This window comes from Macaca nemestrina, chromosome 1 (assembly GCF_043159975.1).
Source record: "Macaca nemestrina isolate mMacNem1 chromosome 1, mMacNem.hap1, whole genome shotgun sequence".
In the NCBI taxonomy this organism is placed as follows: domain Eukaryota; kingdom Metazoa; phylum Chordata; class Mammalia; order Primates; family Cercopithecidae; genus Macaca; species Macaca nemestrina.
Window position 1 is genome coordinate 181977795 of NC_092125.1, and position 18796 is coordinate 181996590.

The window sequence follows — 18796 nt, forward strand, 5'->3', positions numbered from 1 at the left end:
TAAAAATAGATTTCCTAAGAAATCTTTATTTCGCTTAATGATCCTGCCACAATTGGATCCTTCAATAATTTATGAATAGTTTTAGCTGAAGTCTCCAAAACTGTCAGATAAAACGCAGGCAAATATTTACAGAAGTGTTTCTCCCCCCACAACTTCCACTTCGACGGTATGAGGCAATGCTGTGAGTCTTCAGAACAAAGTCAGCACTGTAGTGGGCAACCGGGTATCAGTGATTCATTCAAAGCAGACAGTGAAAACCCACGGGTTCTTTTCAGTTCATTCCAAAATTACATGCTTCTAAGTTAAATTCTTCCTAGTCAATGGAAAGCCTCACCAAATCCATCTGTGAATATATCCTAAAAATGTAGCTCCTAGAGTAAATATTTCCTATCTTAACTCTAGGCTTCAGAGAAGGCTTAATCTCAGGTCATTATTTAATTTTGAAAACTAGAAAAGTCAGGATTTGAGTTTTTAATCTTTAAGACACATTAATACTGAAAGGACTAGAAAAAAATGTTAGAAATAGGATGGTTTTAGAGAATTCACTCAAATGTTAACAAGGAGGTTGCTCTGGCAGAAAAGAATCCAGAGAAAGGGAGAACAGGAAGCACAGGAAGCTTAAAAAGCTACAGAAAGAATGAACCTGGCTCATGTCATTGACAGGAGATAAAGAAAAGATGGAATCCAGTGGACATAGTAACTCATCAGATATAGAGAGAATGTAGGGAATGTAGACATAGGGAAACAGAATGCTTCAAATTTGGCTAATTGGGTAAATGGAAGTGCTGTTCCATAACACAGAGAAGACAGGAAGAAAATCAGATTAGGAGGTGGTAGGTTACCAAAATTTTATTTGGGGCTGGAAGAGTCTCAGACTCAATTAATCCTGAAATTTGGTAAACTTGACCTCTGCAAGAATCTTATTAAAAGAGGTTTTACTGAATTTATTAATTTAACCTTCCTTCTTTAGGAAAAGCCAAAATGTAAAATATATCTTTAACATATTCTGGGGAAGAAAAGAAAAGAAAGATGACAGGAGGTAATTAGAAGAAGCTAAAGCTAAATCTCAATTCATGAGGAAAAATATAGAACTTCAAAAATGCCTGTCCACTGATTACCAAAGCTAAGAGTTTCAGAAAGGAAGAATATTACACATCACTCAACTTTTGAGTAAGTCAATGAAAGGAAAGAGAGAGAAAAAAAAAACGCCTGTTAGAAAATTCAGGAAAGAAACTAAAGCAAGGCCAAAAATATAAATCTACAGGAAAAAAGAATTTGCTACTTAATTCTTTTGTTGACTTCCAAGGCAAGCAAAGCCAAAACGGATGTGGCCTATCGGAGTAACAGAACCACATTTTAAGAAATTATCATGATTGATTTATGTTACTATAAATAAAATTTCAGAAAATTCTCTAGAATTTTCTGAAAATAGATGTTATTCTTTACACATTGCAGGTAAGGAAGCCCTTTAGCTTTAAAAAGAATATGCAAATATTTCCTCAGGGTATAAGGTAGAGTGAAGGCATTTCTGCATTATAATCTTTTAATATTCCTGGTAAACAACCTTTCTGAAGGCTTCACTCTTTGCCCCCAGTAGCTTTCCAAGGACTTCTGCTGAGGGCAAAGAACCAGCAGGAAGCTGCTTCCTCCCTCTCTATATTTAGCAGAAGCTGTTAATATAATATCTTCACCTTTCTTTCAGAGAGCATATAGTCCTAGACCAAGGCTGCAATATAAACTCAGACATAATCCAAGTACATTCCACAAGCTTTAACTCCATCTCATAAAACACAGTCTATATATAGTAAAATGTCACTGATTCAGCCCTCCCTACATTTAGGACTTATAATGATTTATACCAAATAACTATGCTTAAATCAAATTCATTAAGTACAAAGTGTAAAAACATTTTTTAAAATTCTTTTAAAAAAGTTTTTTAGTTTATTTTTTAGAGACAGGGTCTTGCTCTGTTGCCCAGGCTGGTGTGCACTGACACAATCATAGCTCATAGCAGCCTTGAACTCCTAGGTTCAAGTGATCCTCCCACCTCAGCCTCCCAAGTAGCTAGGATTATAGACGCATACCACCATGCCCTGGTAATTTCAGAAAAGGATCACGCTTCTTTGCCCAGGCTGGTCTTGAACTCCTGGGCTTGAGCAATCCTCCTGCCTCAAACTCCCATAGTGTTGAGATTACAGGCATAAAAGCTACCATGCCTGGCCCAAGAAATTCTTAATGATGACATGCCAAAAAATATATATTAGACAACAATGCTAAACTGAGTTCTAGTTTCTATATATAAAGCTAGAAAAGGTATTTCTTTTCAGATAGGCTATGACTCAGGTTCACTTCTCTCTACCATGAACCAACCTGTCCACACTGCTAAAATTCAATTGTACATTGCATTTATGGCATTACCCTGATTTATCTCATTAGTTGAAAATGTGAATTCCTCAAAACTTTTGTAAGCTACCTAAAAACTCCCACAGAAAGAACATGGTCAAGCGTCAGTTTTTATACTTTCAATAGTCATATTCCATTCATAGTCTATCCACTGACAATCAGGATGTACCCTGTGTAAGTAAAAGCAACCACCGTTACTGCCTTGGTTCAAACCTTCACCATCTCTCACCAGAGCCTCTGCAGTAAGCTCCACACTAGGCTCCTTGCCTCCAATCTCACTTCTCTTCACTACTGGCTCCTAGTGTTCCCTCTGAGCCACATATGTGATGAGGAGGCTTCCCTGACTAAAATTGCCTTTTTCTAATTTACAGAAAAGGTGTTTTAACCTATCATTCTGGTGTATGAGATCTTTGATGATCTACCTAGTTCCAGCTCAACTCAAGCCTCCTTCTCCTCACCTCCCGTGTATTCTAAAATATAGGACACTTCTCACATTTCTCAAACAACTCATCCTTTTCCACACTTCCAAGCTCGTGCACACACAGTTCCCTTTACTTAGAATATGCTGCCCCTTTCTCTGCAGGTTGCTAAGTGATCCTTCTTTCCACTTCCAGCCTTGCCAATCTCCACCTCTATTTTATCCTTCAAAACCCACATCAAACATTCTCTCTTCTGTGAAGCTTTTCCTTGCCTCTACTAGTTTTCTCTTCAACATTTCCATAGGTCTCTATAGCACTTATGTTGTACTGTAATTATTTGTTCCAAATTACATACTATGCATAAGTTATTTGACATTCTGTGCTTAAGTTTCCTCATAGTTATCTTTTGGGTTGTTAAAATAATTAAATGAGAAAATGTACTTAAGCCTTTGGTACAGTTCCTGCTGCACCAGCTGCTATGCTCATCAGTCATTCCTCCTATCAAACTGAGACGCCCTGAATAGCACTCGATCAGTTCTGTATCCCTTGTGCCATCCTCAGTGTGTGGGATTTTCAAGGACCTATTTTGGGTTATCACCAGGCCAAACCCTAGACTAGAAAAAGGAGAAATGGGGAATCCTAGAAACAGCAGCAGCATTATCACAAGTAAATTAATACAGAGTAACAGCAGCAGCTAAGGTGTTTCGAGCCCTGCTATTTGCCAGGCACCATGTTGAGTATTTATATGCATTTCTCTAATCTCACAACACTTCTAGAGTAAGCACTGGCATCCTTATTTTACTGGTAACCTCATGCTCTACATTCAGTCTTCTTTGGAAAGCAGGACTTCTGCAAAGGAGGAGTAAATATGACAAAACATATTGGTTTGTTTCCCTCAACAATCTGGAATACTCCCTCAGTTGACATAGTAAGAGAACTCAATCTGGGAATACTCCCTCAGTTTAAATAGTAAGAGAACTGTGCGTTAGAACAGGATTAAAATTAAATTGGGTGCAGGTTAATGTTTGACTCCCTGACCCTTAAATCCATACGGGGAGCATCCCTAGGCCTTTCTCTGGCCAGGTTTCCAAACCTCCCAAACACTTGGTGACAGACTTGCTCAACTCATGCCTCATGCCATGACTCAAGCCCATCTTTTCCAACCAATGCCCCAGTTCCTTTGCCTCAGCTGGGTCCCTGCCCTGGTGCGATCTGGGCTCACTGCAAGCTTCGCCTCCCAGGTTCACGCCATTCTCCTGCCTCAGCCTCCCAAGTAGCTGGGACTACAGGCACCCACCACCAGGCCCAGCTAATTTTTATATTTTTAGTAGATACGGGGTTTCACTGTGTTAGCCAAGGTACTGGAATTACAGGCATGAGCCAGCAAGCCCGGTGAAGATTTCCTTCTTTTCGAAAACTTGGTCTCGGCTGGGCACGGTTGCTCACGCCTGTAATCCCAGCACTTTTGGGAGGCTGAGGTGGGTGGATCATTCGAGGTCAAGAGTTTGAGACTAGCCTGATCAACAAGGAGAAACCTCATCTCTACTAAAAATACAAAGTTAGCTGGGCATGGTGGCACATGCCTGTAATCTCAGCTACTCTGGAGGCTGAGGCAGGAGAATCGCTTGAACCTGGGAGACGCAGGTCGCAGTAAGCAGAGATCGTGGTAAGCAGAGATCACGCCATTGCACTCCAGCCTGGGCAACAAGAGCGAAACTCCATCTCAAAAAAAAGAAAAACCTGGTCTCAGCTGGGCATGGTGGGTCACGCCTATAGTCCCAGCACTTTGGGAGGCAGAGGCGGGGAGATCTTGAGGTCAGGAGTTCAAGACTAGCCTGGCCAACATGGCAAAACCCCTATCTCTACTAAAAATACAAAAATTAGCTGGACGTGGTGGCAGACCCCTGTAATCCTACCTACTTGGGAGGCTAAGGCAGGAGAATGGCTTGTACCTGGGAGGTGGAGGTTGCAGTGAACCAAGATCATGCCATTGCACTCTAGCCTGGGCGACAAGAGCAAGACTCTGTCTCAAAAAAACAAAAAACAAACAAACAAAAAACTGGTCTCAACACACTGTTCCTGGACAAAAAAAAAAAAATTAGAAAGGAAAATAAAGTTGAACAGTATTCCACTGTGTATATATACACATTTTCTTTTCTTTTCTTTTTCGCTTTTCTGAGACGGAGTCTTGCTCTGTCACCCAGGCTGGAGTGCAATGGTGTGATCTTGGCTCACTACAACCTCCGCCTCCTGGGTTCAAGTGATTCTCCTGCCCCAGCCTCCTGAGTAGCTGGGATTACAGGCATGCACCACCAGGCCCGGCTAATTTTTGTATTTTTAGTAGAGATGGGGTTTCACCATGTTGGTCAGGCTGGTCTTGAACTCCTGACCTTGTGATCTGCCCGCCTCGGCCTCCCAAAGTGCTGGGATTACAGGTGTGAGTCACCACGCCCGGCCACACATTTTCTTTATCTGTTCATCTACTGATGGACAATTAGGGTGATTCCATATCTTGGCAACTGTGAATAATGCTACAGTGAATGAGTGAATGTGGGGAGTGCATTACATATCTCCTCAACATACTGATTTCATTTCCTTTGGATGTATGTTGGCCCTCTGAATCTGCAGGTTCTACATCCGTGGATTCTACCAATTAAAGATCAAAAATATTTTTAAAAAGAAACAATTAAAAATAATAATACAACAATAAAAATAATACAATTTTTTTTTCTTTTTGAGACACAGTCTTGCTCTGTCACCCAGGCTGGAGAGCAGTGGCATGATCTTGGCTCACTGCAGCCTCTGCCTCCTGGGTTCAAGCAATTCTCCTGCTTCAGCCTCCCCAGTAGCTGGAATTACAGGCGCCCACCACCATGCCTGGCTAATTTTTGTATTTTTGTTAGAGACAGGGTTTTGCCATGTTGGCCAGGCTGGTTTCGAACTCCTGACCTCAGGTGATCTGCCCACCTTAGCCTCCCAAAGTACTGGGATTACAGGTGTGAGTCACCACCCCTAGCCAAAATAATACAAATTTTAAAAGTATAGTATGATAACTATTTACATAGCATGTACATTCTATTAGGTACTGTAAGTAATCTAGAAATCTATTGATGATTTAAAGTATATAGGAGAACAGGCACAGGTTTATGCAAATACTGTGCCATTTTATATAACGGGTGTGGGCATCTGCGATTTTGGTACTGGGGGTGGGGAGTGGGGGTCCTGGAACCAATTCCCCACAGATACTGGGGAACAACCTTATACTCAGTAGTGGAATTGCTGGATCAGATGGCAGTTCAAAATTTTTAGTTTTTGGAGAAGCCTGCATCCTGTTTTCCATAAATGGCTGTACTACCATTATTTTAATTAGTAGAAAAACAGAAAAATTAAAATGGCATGGGAATAATAATAAACATAAGTTTAATAAACATAATACAACGAAGAAATCATTAAGAAAGCTGAAAACAGTAAATCTTTATCATTGGAACAATCCATAGAATTCGGCCAATCAGACTCTGGTCCATGGCCTATATGTTCATTTTTGAAGGAAAGGAATAAAATGTATAAATAAATCTTATGAATAAATATTTTCTCTAAAAGGCAAAATGTCATTAAGGACTTTAGAGTATGTGGTAAGAATATACCCTCCTATACCATGCAGGTCTTTGGTCAACTCACACAGTCTACTTCCATGCATTTTTTTCAGGTACATTATATACAAAGGTAGGGAAATGCTTTTGTCTATACATCTTAATTTACTCCTCACACTAATACCTAGCAAGTGATGCGTTCCAAACTGAAAAAAATGTTACTTAATATATAACAGCAGTTTCTGAAATAATAGCATTAATGAATAAGTCTGTTTCTTTTTACTTTCAAAAAAGGAGGATATAAAAAAAGATGAACAACAAAAAAATGGTCAAAGGAATAAACAAGTCACCCAACAAGAAATAAACAAACACGTCAAAATATATTTTTGCAGTGACATTGAGTTGGCATGCCTTTAAAATTATAATACTAAGTGCTGATGAGGGGTGTGATGAAAACAGAGAAGAGTAAATGCAATTGGGAAGGCTGTTTCAGGAATATTAAAAATATTTATGCCTTTAGTTCTGACAAATTCTTTTATGAATCTAAGTATCCTCAGTTAACCAGAGATTTGGTTAAAGACTAACCAAACAGAGAAAATGGAGAAAAATGTGTACAATACAGATGAGAGGCTAAATATATTATTTATAAAATGAAATATTATGCAACCTTTAAAAACCATGGTTTTTTTTTCTTTTCTTTTTTTTTTTTTTTTTTGAGAGAGGGTCTCACTCTGTCACCCAGGCTGTAGTGCAGCAGTGCAATCCCAGCTCACTGCAACCTCCGCCTCCTGAGTTCAAGTGATTCTCCCACCTCAACTTCCCGAGTACTGCTGGGACTACAAGCACGTACCACCACGCCAGCTAATTTTTTGTTTTGTTTTGTTTTTAAGTAGAGACAGGGTTTCACCATGTGGGCCAGGCTGGTCTCGAACTCCTGGCATCAAGTGATCTACTCCGCTTTGGCCTCCCAAAGTGCTGGGATTACAGGCGTGAACTACCACACCTAGCCAAAATCAAGTTTTCTTAGAACATTCAGTGTCATGGGGAAAGGATCATGACATAATACCTAGAACTGAAAATCTGGATTACCTATTTATGCAAAATGACTCAATTTTTTTTTTTTTTTTTTTAAGATGGTCTCTCACTCTCACTCTGTTGCCCAGGCTGGAGGGCAGTGACAAGATCTTGGCTCACTGCAACCTCTGCCTCCCGGATTCAAGTGGTTCTACCAGCCTCAGCCTCCCAAGAAGGTGGTACTATAGGCGCTAGCCACCACACAGGGCTAATTTTTGTATTTTTAGCAGAGGGGGGGTTTCGCCATGTTGGTCCAGGCTGGCAGAATGACTCAATTTTATAACACACATTCATACACACACAGAGTAGTCCCCCTTTATCATAGGAAGACCCCCAGTGGATGCCTGAAACTGTGGATAGTACTGAACCCTATATGTACTATATATTTTTTCCTATTACATACTTGCCTATAATAAAGTTTTTTTTATAAATTAGGCACAGTAAGATTAACAGCTAATAATAAAATAGAACAATTCTAACAATATGCCAGCATCACCACTCTAGTGGTCTGGCACCATTAGTAAGTAAAAGAAAGGCTACTTGAACACAAACACTGCAGTACACTGCAACAGCAGATCTGATACCAAGAAGTCTACTTAGCAAGTGACTAATGGGCAGGTAGCATCATCACCATAGATAATGGCACAAAAGGATGATTCGCACCCAAGTGGGATGGAGCAAAACAGTGTGCAATTTAAAACTTATCAATTGTTTATTTCTGGAGTTTTCTATTTAGTATGTTCAGACCACAGCTGACCACAGGTAACTGAAACTGTGTAAAGTGAAAGATAAGAGGGGATTACTGTACACAACTTAAGGATCAGAAGGAAATACACAAGCATGCTACTAACAATTATCTTCAAGTGGTAGTATTATGAATGATTATTAGTATCATCTTTATACTACTTCATACTTTTCCCAAATTTCTAAAGTGAGTATTAATTTTACTACTTAGAAATTATGGAAAACGGAATATTGGAATAAAATGTACATTATTAACAAAAAATAAAACTATCCTCTCCAACCTTGATAGCTATTAAGTCAAACAGTCCATAATTAGTTAAACCTGGAAAGATTATAACTTCAAATATTTAGGCAGGATCTTGTACAGAAAGCAAATAAAGAAGAAAAGTACATCAGTGAAGTCCAACCCTCCTCAATAATACAACAAACTCCCAATATGTGAATTCAGTAGCATTTTCCTAACACCTATTGAAATGATAAAATCTAATTAGAAAATTAGTTATAGCTGATTTACTTCCCTTACATAAAGTGTGGAAATATTTTATTATTTGGTTTCATTTTGGAGAAGAATTATCACATGAAAATAAAAAATATGAAACAACAGAGGAAAATTTTTAAAAATCAATAGTCCTACTGATAATGGCCTCTGTTTACTAGTGATAGTGTTCAGATAGCAGAACACCTTTAAGCCTGCAACCACGGTTTATAATTTACTAAATGATTAATGATGCAGATGTGCCTTGCTAAACTGATTGATGTTAACGCAGTAGCAGTGATGTTGCCATAATATACTTGATCAATATAACTTCTCTGAATTAAACACTTTCCTTCACCATAACATCAACAACTAGTTTATTTGTAGTAATTTTGCATTTTTTTTTTTTTCTTTTTTGGAGACGGAATCTTGCTCTTGCTCTGTCGCCCAGGCTGGAGTGCAGTGGCGTGATCTCGGCTCACTGCAACCGAGGAAAAAAAAAAAAAAAGTTCCCTGTAAAGTCTTTTGAAAATGAAGGATTATTTTATGGAAAACTAATCACATATATATTCTTAATTTTTATCTTTAAAATTTTATTTGTTTTTCACACATCAGATTTGCTTAAGGCAAGATTTGCCTAATATATAGGTTAGGACATACAGACAACCCAAATTCAAGGGCAAATCGCTTACCTCTGTGTCTCACTTCTCTTTATCTATAAATTGAGGACAATTCCTTCTTAAGTGTAAGTGGTTGTTATGAGGGTAAACTGGAATAACATGTTAAACCATTGGATCCAGACACGTGGTTCTCAACTTGAGTGCATTAGAATCACTAGAGCGGACCCATTCCCAAAGTTTCTGATTCAGCAAGTGAGGTGCAGAGCTCAAGAATCTGCATTTCTAACAAGTTCCCAGGTGATGCTGACCCTCTGGTCGGGAACCACACTTTGAGAATCTCTGATGTAGACCTACATGGGCATGAATCTTGGCTCTGCCACTTAGCTTCTCTGAAACTCAGTTACTCTAACTCTAAAACTAGACATAAAGCTATCTCACAGGCTATGGAATTTAGGAATTACGTAAGTAATGTACAGTGCCTGTTACACAGTGCCTGGTTCATAACATTTATTTAGTAGTAGTAATAGTAGTTGTTACCACTACCACCAACACCAATACCGCCACTAATATTTCTACGAAGTAATGGAACATGTAGAACATTAACAATGCCAAATTGGGTTTTTTTGTGATTTTTAAAATTGTATTTATCACGTACAACATATTTTGAAGTGTATATACATTGTGGAATGGTTTGATCTAGCCAATTAACAAATGTATCACTTCGCATAATTATCATTTTTGTGGTCATTGTCGATTTTTTTTTTTTTTTAATACGGAGTCTTGCTCTGTCGCCCAGGCTGGAGTACAGTGGCGCAATCTCGGCTTACTGAAATCTTGGCCTCCCAAGTTCAAGCCATCCTCCCACCTCAGCTTCCTGAGTAGCTGGGATTACAGGCACATCACCACCACTCCCAGCTAATTAGCGTCAAATTTTTTAATTGCATTAAACTGCATTGTAATTTAGAGTTCCTTTTTTTACATTAATTTCTTTTCTTTTTTTTTTTTTCTTTTTTTTTTTTTTGAGAAAGCATCTCACTCTGTTAACCAGGCAGGGGTGCAATGGCAGCATCTCGGCTCACTGCAACCTCCGCCTCCCAGTTCAAGCAATTCTCCTGCCTTAGCCTCCTGAGTAGCTGGGACTACAGCACGCACCACCATAACTGGCTAATTTTTTATATTTGTAGTAGAGATGGGGTTTCACCATGTTGGCCAGGCTGGTCTCAAACTCCTGGTCTCAAGTGATTCACCCACCTCAGTCTCCCAAAGTGCTGGGATTACAGATGTGAACCACCATGCCCGGCCTCTTAATTCCTTTTCTGATAAATGTTAATTATAAGCTAGTTGACGAATCTCTACAATATATTTTATAACAATGAAGAGGAAAATGGCTTTGGGTACAATTGTTTGTGTTCAAATTTCAGTTCTGTCTTATATTAGCTATGTGTCGGTGGCTCCCAGTCTTCTAATCAATAAAATAAAAGCACTAATAGTATAACAGTACCTACCTCATAAGGTTGTGAAAACTGCATGAGTTAAAATGTTTATTTTATGGTAGGCACTATTCAGTTAAAACTCATAAAATAAACATTCAATAAATATTAGCCGTTATTATTATTATTACCCCAATATATTATCAGTAACATTATGAATGATATATATTAAATCATTAAACAGATACAATTTCATTTGAAGGTAAAATTCAAATAATGTTTTTTTCTAATTATTAATATGAACTAGTCTTCTATTAGATTGAGCTATATGAACTGCTGATATGCAGCTACTTTTCACCTGTAAAAAACAGTAATTTCATATGGTTGAAGCTAATAGCTTTCATCCTAACCTCTCTGATCATTCCTCTGAGCCTGTTAGCAGTTCTACCCTAGTGTGATCCAAGGTTTAATCATCAGCTCTCTTCTCACTCTGATCTTCCAGAAGGATAACACTCACTACTACCATGGCTTTAATCAAAGACTAAAAATCCAAAGGTTTTATCTAGCCCATAGATGCATTTTATTTGGTCTACATAAAAAATTGTTCCTAAAACTGGAGAGTTCACACACACACACTCAACCCCATTCACACACACACACACACAAATAATAATTAAATTTCTGGCTTCTCTTGAAAAAAAAAAAAGGATGAGCTGACAACAATGGGTGAACATTCCAAGCCTACAACTGTCTGGAACTAAGTGGCACCTATCCCTTTTACACAGGGTGTGACCTCTCCAACTTGCGTCTTTACACAGCCATACTCTTAACTCATTTACAGTTTATGCACTGCTTAATGACTGGAATCTGCTCTGAGAAATGTGTCCTGAGAAATACATCATTAGGCAATTTCATCACTGTGCAAACATCAGTACATGAACCTAGATGGTAAAGCCTACTACACACCTAAGCTATAGGGTTTGGCTATCATTCCTAGGCTATAAACCTGCAAGCTTGTCCAATCTGCGGCCCACAGGCTGCATGTGGCACAGGATGGCTTTGAATGCAACCCAATACAAATTCATAAACTTTCTTAAAACACTATGAGGTTTTTTTTGTAATTTTCTTTTTTAGCTCATCAGCTATCATTAGTGTATTTTATGTGTGACCCAAGCAATTCTTCTTCCAATGTGGCCGAGGGAAGCCAAAAGATTTGATGCCCTGCCGTAGAGTACGTTACTGGACTCAATACTGAGGGCAACTACAACACAATGGTAAGTATTTGCGTATCTAAACATAGAAAAAGTACAGTAAAAATATGGTATTATAATCTTACAGAACCACCATCATATATGTGGTCCATTGTTGACTTAAATGTCCTTATGCAGCACTTGACTGTACTTACCTGCCTAGCCGTTAGGCATTCATATTTTCAACTGCTAGTTCTACCTACCAGTAGTATGCCGACGACCACAAATCTCCATTTCCAGCCCAGACTCAGATCCAATTACCATCACCTGTGTGTCCCACAGATACCTTAAACATAAGAGGTCCCTCACCACCACCTCTGATCTCCTATATTCTCTATTTCAGATGCTGACGGTGAGGCACAATGGCTAACACCTGAAATTCCAGCACTTTGGGAGGCTAAGGCAGGAAGATCGCTTGAGCCCAGGAGTTCAAGACCAGTCCTGGCAACACAGTGAGTTATACCTCAGTAAGTTGATTAAACATACATAAATTTTAACTCAAAAAATAACTCACTATTAAAATAAAAAATTTTTATTAAAAAAATAAAAAATTAGTTGGCCATGGTGGTGTAGACTAAATTTTTTAGTACTTCCAGCTACTCTGGAGGCTGAGATGGGAGGATCACTTGAGCCCAGGAAGTCGAGGCTGCAGTTCATGCCACTACACTCCAGCCTGGGTGACAAAGCAAGGCAGAAAGAAAGAGAGAGAGAGAAAGAGAGAGAGGGAGAGATGTTGACAACATCCAACAATAAGACAAGCCAAGAGCATCACCCTTAGTACCCAAATTCTCTCACCTCCCATTTCCGAGCAATTACCAGTTCCTACAGATTAAAAACTTTTTTAGAGACAAGGCATCACTATATTGCCCAGGCTGGAGTGCAGTGGCTATGCACAGGTATGATCATAGAATGCTACAGTCTTAAACTCCTGGGCTCCAGTGGTCTTCTGGCCTCAGCCTCCTGAATAGCTAGAACTACAGGTGCATACCACTGTGCCCCAGTTCCTATAGATTTTAAAAAATCTCAAATCTAGTCCATTTTCCTCCCTATTACCACTGCTTTAATCTATTTAAGGTCTCATCAACAACCACAGCTATGTTACAATACTATTGATAAACTGCCCATGCTCCAAGCCAAAGACACTGCTCCCACATGTGTGTTAGATCCCATCCTCTCTTGCTTTCTCCACGACATTGATCCAGCAACTCTCTCCTTTCTCTCCTGCATCATCAATTCTTCCCTCTTTACTGAATCACTGCCAACAACATAGAAATGCTATTATTTCTCTTATCCTACAAAAACAAAACAAAAGCTCCCTTGCTCCCATTTCCCCTTCCAGTTACTGCTATATTTCTCATCTTCCCTTTACATCAAAACTTGAATGCGGCCCGGCGCGGTGGCTCAAGCCTGTAATCCCAGCACTTTGGGAGGCCGAGACGGGCGGATCATGAGGTCAGGAGATCGAGACCATCCTGGCTAACACGGTGAAACCCCGTCTCTACTAAAAATACAAAAAAAACTAGCCGGGCGAGGTGGCGGGCGCCTGTAGTCCCAGCTACTCGGGAGGCTGAGGCAGGAGAATGGCGTAAACCTGGGAGGTGGAGCTTGCAGTGAGCTGAGATCCGGCCACTGCACTCCAGCCTGGGTGACAGAGCGAGACTCCGTCTCAAAAAAAAAAAAACAAACCTTGAATGTATTGTTTCTACTCCCATCTTAAAATCACTCTTCTCAAGGTTACCAATAAACTTCTCATTATTAAATCCTATAATCATTTCTCAATCCTCATCTTCCTTGACCTGTCAGGAGCATTTGACATAGTCGCTGATCCTTCTTTCCTCCTAGAAACACCTTTTCTTGTGGCTTCCAGGGTACCACATTCATTTGATTTTCCTCCTACTTTTTGGTTGCTTCTTCTCAACCTCTTTCGCTGGTTTTACCTCATCATGCACCCTCTCAATAAATGTTTGAGTGCCCCAGGGCTCGGCAGTTGGACCTCTTTTCTCTCAACATTTATTCCCAAATTCTTGTGGCTTTAAATACCATCTACGTGCCAATGACTCCTAACTCTATTTCTGCAGCCCACACTTTTCCACTGAACTCCAACTGCCTACTTGACATCTCCATTTGCCTGTTTGGTGGACATTTAAAACTTGTTTAGTAAACATGTCCAAAGCTAAGCTCCGATGCCCACATTTCCCTCGCCCTCCCAAAACTAGTTCCTCCTGCGATCTTCCATTTCAGTTAATGGCAATTCCATTTTTGTTACTCGACCTAGACTTGTCTTTCTGTCATATGCTACAGCTCAACCTTCAGAATAAATATACTATCATACAACAGAGTATTACTTAGCAACATAAAAGGAACTATTAATATATGCAACAACACAGATGAATCTTAAAAACATTATGCTGACCTAAAATAAAGCCAGAGAAGAAAGTACATACTGTATGATTCCATTTATGTGAAATTCTCCAAACAAAACACCTATTCCACAATGAGAGAAAGCAGATAAGTGGTTGCCTGGGGCCAGGGGCTGGGGCTGGGGACTGACTGACAGGAGCATAAAGGAATGATGGAATCTATATCTTGAGTGTGGTGGTAGTTATGAGTAAATAAACTGATTAAACTGCATAACTATATATTGTGTACATTTTACACCTCAATATATAGTGTAATTACACCTCAATAAAGGTGATTAAACATACACACAATTTGACCACTTCTCACTATCTCCCCATCTCCACTGCTACCATGTGGGAGCCACTACCACCTCTCTTCTGGTTTACAACAGCCTCCTACTGCAGAAATAGTTTCCCTACTTCTGTCCTTGCCCCTCTGAATTTTACTCCTAACACAGTGGCTAGAGCCATCCTGTTAAAACATAAATCACACCATGTCACTCCTCTGCTCAAAACCTTCTAATGGCCTTTTATCTTAGTCAATTTCAATGCCCTTTTTTTTTTTTTTTTTTTTTTTTTTTGAGACGGAGTCTCGCTCTGTCGCCCAAGCTGGAGTGCAGTGGCCGGATCTCAGCTCACTGCAAGCTCCGCCGCCCGAGTTTACGCCATTCTCCTGCCTCAGCCTCCCGAGTAACTGGGACTACAGGCGCCCGCCACCTCGCCCGGCTAGTTTTTTGTATATTTTAGTAGAGAGGGGGTTTCACCGTGTTAGCCAGGATGGTCTTGATCTCCTGACCTCGTGATCCGCCCGTCTCGGCCTCCCAAAGTGCTGGGATTACAGGCTTGAGCCACCGCGCCCGGCCTTCAATGCCCTTATAAAGGTCTCATATGGTTGGACTTCCTGTGTCCTCTCAGATTTCATTCCCCATTACTCTCCCCGCATGGTTACCTGCACTCCAATCAGAGCTGGCCTCCAGCTGCTCTTCAAATATATGACTATAAACTAGAAAAAGAAAAACAAAACAAAGTATGTGACAGTGTTGTGGAGGGAGGCAGGGTAGGTACGTCATTCCAGGCAGAGAAATGACTATTCACCCCACCTCCCCCACCAACATAGCCATATACTTTGTTCCCTCACTTTCTTCAGCTCTTCACTAAAAGGCACCATCTCAGTGAGTCTTTCCCTAGCTACCCTATTTAAAATTTCAACACCTCCCCTCTCTCCACAATCTCACTTCTATTTAATTTTCTCCTTTCCTATTTTATTTTTTTCTCCCCAGGACTTATCACTCTCATTTACTTATATTTTACTAACTTATTGTGTTGATCGTATTGATTACCTTTCTCCTTTCCTGGAATGGATGACCCAAAGGGCAAGGAGTTTTATCTGTTTTGTATGCCACTGTATCCCCCGAATAATGTCTAAAATAGATGTTGAATGAATAAATGAATGTATCTGAACAAACTCTAGCTTTCCCTTTAATAGTTGACAGTAGAATTTGTTTTATAAATGCATCAACTGATATTTCATTTGCTTAAAAAAAAAACTAGTGTATTCAATGAAAACTTCAGCACATTTAAACATATGTTCATGTATATAAGCTAAAATTTGCTTTCAATTCTAATCAAGAATTTAAGATCTCTCAGGCATTGATAACTTTTTATCAAATTTGCAGGGATTTTATGATCAAGGACCTATGAATGTGAAATAGCTCTCATTAACAACAACAACAAAAAAAATACAGTCTTACCAAATTCTTTGCAAAATCCAGATCTCACGCTAAGACTCCCATAACTACTACAATAGAAAATAAACTAATTATTCTGACAGTTTCAGAACTATGAATCAATTTTTAAAATGTGCATAACTCTTATCATTTAAATCCTTCCTTAGGAAAATTCCTTGTTTTATAAGCCAAATAAGTATGAGAGTGCCAATGGGGACATAAATAATTTAAAAGTAAATCAGAAGGTAGAGATGCAGCTTCTGAGGGTCCAAAGGAGGTGTCTCCTTCTTAGTAACTGCAGAGAAGAGAATTCCATACTGCAGCCTTACCTGCACCCAGCAGCTCTTTCTTGAAATGCATTAAAATATTCAACTGTGTTCAAGTAAAGAGTTCCAGAGTGTAGGAATTATCTGCTTTGATTTATAAGCATTATATATTTAACCTAAAAATAAAAACTCTGGACTTTCATAATAGGATTTAAAATGTTTTATAAAGTTAAATATAGTAGAGAATTTCAGGACAGCATCGTTATTAAAGCAGCTCTGAATAAATAATATCATCAAACACAGTAAATATTTTAAGGATATGTGGAAGAAGTATTAGAGATATCACTATTGAGTACACTGGTTTATGTTTGTTGGATATAATTTGCATCTTTCATTACTATCTGTCAATTTCTGAAACAAGACAATGAAGAAAAATAACTGCAATTCACTATCCTAGCACAAAAAGACAACAGCTGCCTAAACACCTCATATAACATATCTGGCCTCTGTTAGACTTCATAACCAAAACATTTTTAAGCAGTAAATGTATTTAATATTTACTTATCTTGGCATAACTAGCATCTCTAACAGTGTACTGTTACTTGTAGTTGAGAGAAAGTGCTAACCTCTCCAAATCTTTTCATTTCTAAGTTTCTTGGACTGCTCTAAACATAAAAGAGAGATTACTCTGGAAAGGCAAAATAACAAAACCATTAATACTAAAACTAATAGTCACTCCTAATAGACAAGAGGTACTTTAGGACAGGATCATTAAAATGGACTTTTATTTGCTGGTTTAGAGTTTCCAAAGCAAGATGAAATGAGAATGATCATACAGTACCTTACCCTTTCTACCGGTGAACCATAGCATGCAATGCCGAAACACAGCAGTGGCAGATGGCATTTGACTATAAAAAGGATAATAGAGAAATGATGGCTGGCAGACAAAACACAGAAATACAGATGAAATAAATGCAAACTTGTAATTCTTGAAGCAGAGCAAAACCTTTAAGCCAAAGGTTGCCACTAAGCTTCAATTTAATTTATATTTTGTGTTTTACACAGACGAACACTGCAACCTTCACAATCAGTCTTTATACTCTTCATGCAGAAGCAGAACCATACTCCTTGATAAAGAAGATCAGCAACCTTCTGTAAACACAAGCCAGCAGCAGCAGCAGCCCATTACTCTCTCCCTTCACTGATTTTTATCCTTTAAAATTTTTCATCTCCAACTGCAGCCAGATCCACAGTCGTTTCAAATCGATCTATATCCACTGCAGATACAAATCCCTGCCTAACCTGCAGTACCACTTCATCCAGGATGTTCCTATGCACTCGTTCATGCAGGATCAGTTGCAAAACCATTCAAGTCATCCAGCAAACAACCCAAAAGAGAAGAAAAGAAGCAGATGGGACTATGAAGAGAAAGAATCTCTTCTTTCAGCTCACCCTGGAAATGGAAGGTTTTCTGATCAACAGTTATTGTGAAGGTGCTGTCGTCCTCATCGTCTATACCAATCACAGCTCCCTGTGAAACAAAGAGCAAAATCCCAATAAGGCAAACAATGACATCAGCAATATTCACTACTGCTACAGCCCTGGAATACTCAATGCACCAACGGCACTGGAAGCAGGCTAGACACAGAAAAGAGGATCTGAGACTCTAGTTTTGCTTAAAGAGAAAGAACTAAAGAGAGGAGCTGGCAGGACACTCTAGTACCATGCATAGGTACACTCTATGCCTTCCTGACGGGCATAGATGTGCTGGGAGGGGGAGGGGACAAACACAGAAGCTGAATCTAGAATCTGTGTTTAAGAGCCAGCCACTGAGCCTTTCTGAACTTCAGAATGCTCTCTAAAAAGGGAGTCAAAAACCTACACCTCACCAGGTTGTTGTAAGGCTGAAAGAAGGCAGGTGCTCTTCATCAGGCTGCTTCTGCGACAGTATATACTTGTTAGTGTAGAAATGCCAGGTGACATTTGCTTCAAAACACTGTCCCAACCCCTTCTTCCAGGTGCTCCCATAACCACTTGTACATTGCCCTGCAAGAGCATTTTTCACAGTATACTGTGATTATCTGTTCATATGTCAGCGTCTTCCTACTGAACCACTATGAGATCTTAGAAATCAAGGACTATTTCATTTGATACATGGCACTTAAGTACATACTTAGTATATGTTTCTAAATAAGAGCACGAACAACTCTCCAAACTGGGGGTGGGCAGGCACACACAATGGGGAACTGAATTTATAATCTGTTTTGGGAAGGCGGACTGGGTAGGTTTTAACCCTTTTAAAAAATATTTTTTATTATTATTTTTTGAGACAGTCTCACCCTGTTGCCAAGGCTGTCCCCCAGGCTGGAGTGCAGTGGCACGATCTCAGCTCACTGCAA

At 39.4% G+C, this 18796-nt stretch overlaps 1 protein-coding gene across 8 annotated transcripts in view; it reads right to left on the reverse strand.

The window, feature by feature from the left end:
• The window catches only part of LOC105495044 (oxysterol binding protein like 9), a 166611-nt gene that overhangs the window by 95515 nt on the left and 52300 nt on the right, over positions 1-18796 (reverse strand). For 5 of the 8 annotated variants that reach the window (XM_011764183.3, XM_011764181.3, XM_011764179.3 and 2 more), the window contains exon 3: positions 17850-17928. The exons of 1 other annotated variant lie outside the window; for it this stretch is intronic. In XM_011764183.3, the coding sequence (XP_011762485.1) occupies positions 17850-17928 (79 nt within the window). Of the gene's footprint in view, positions 1-17243; positions 17306-17849; positions 17929-18796 lie in introns of those variants that run through there. 2 more of the 8 variants (XM_071093053.1, XM_011764185.3) reach the window with 1 other exon arrangement.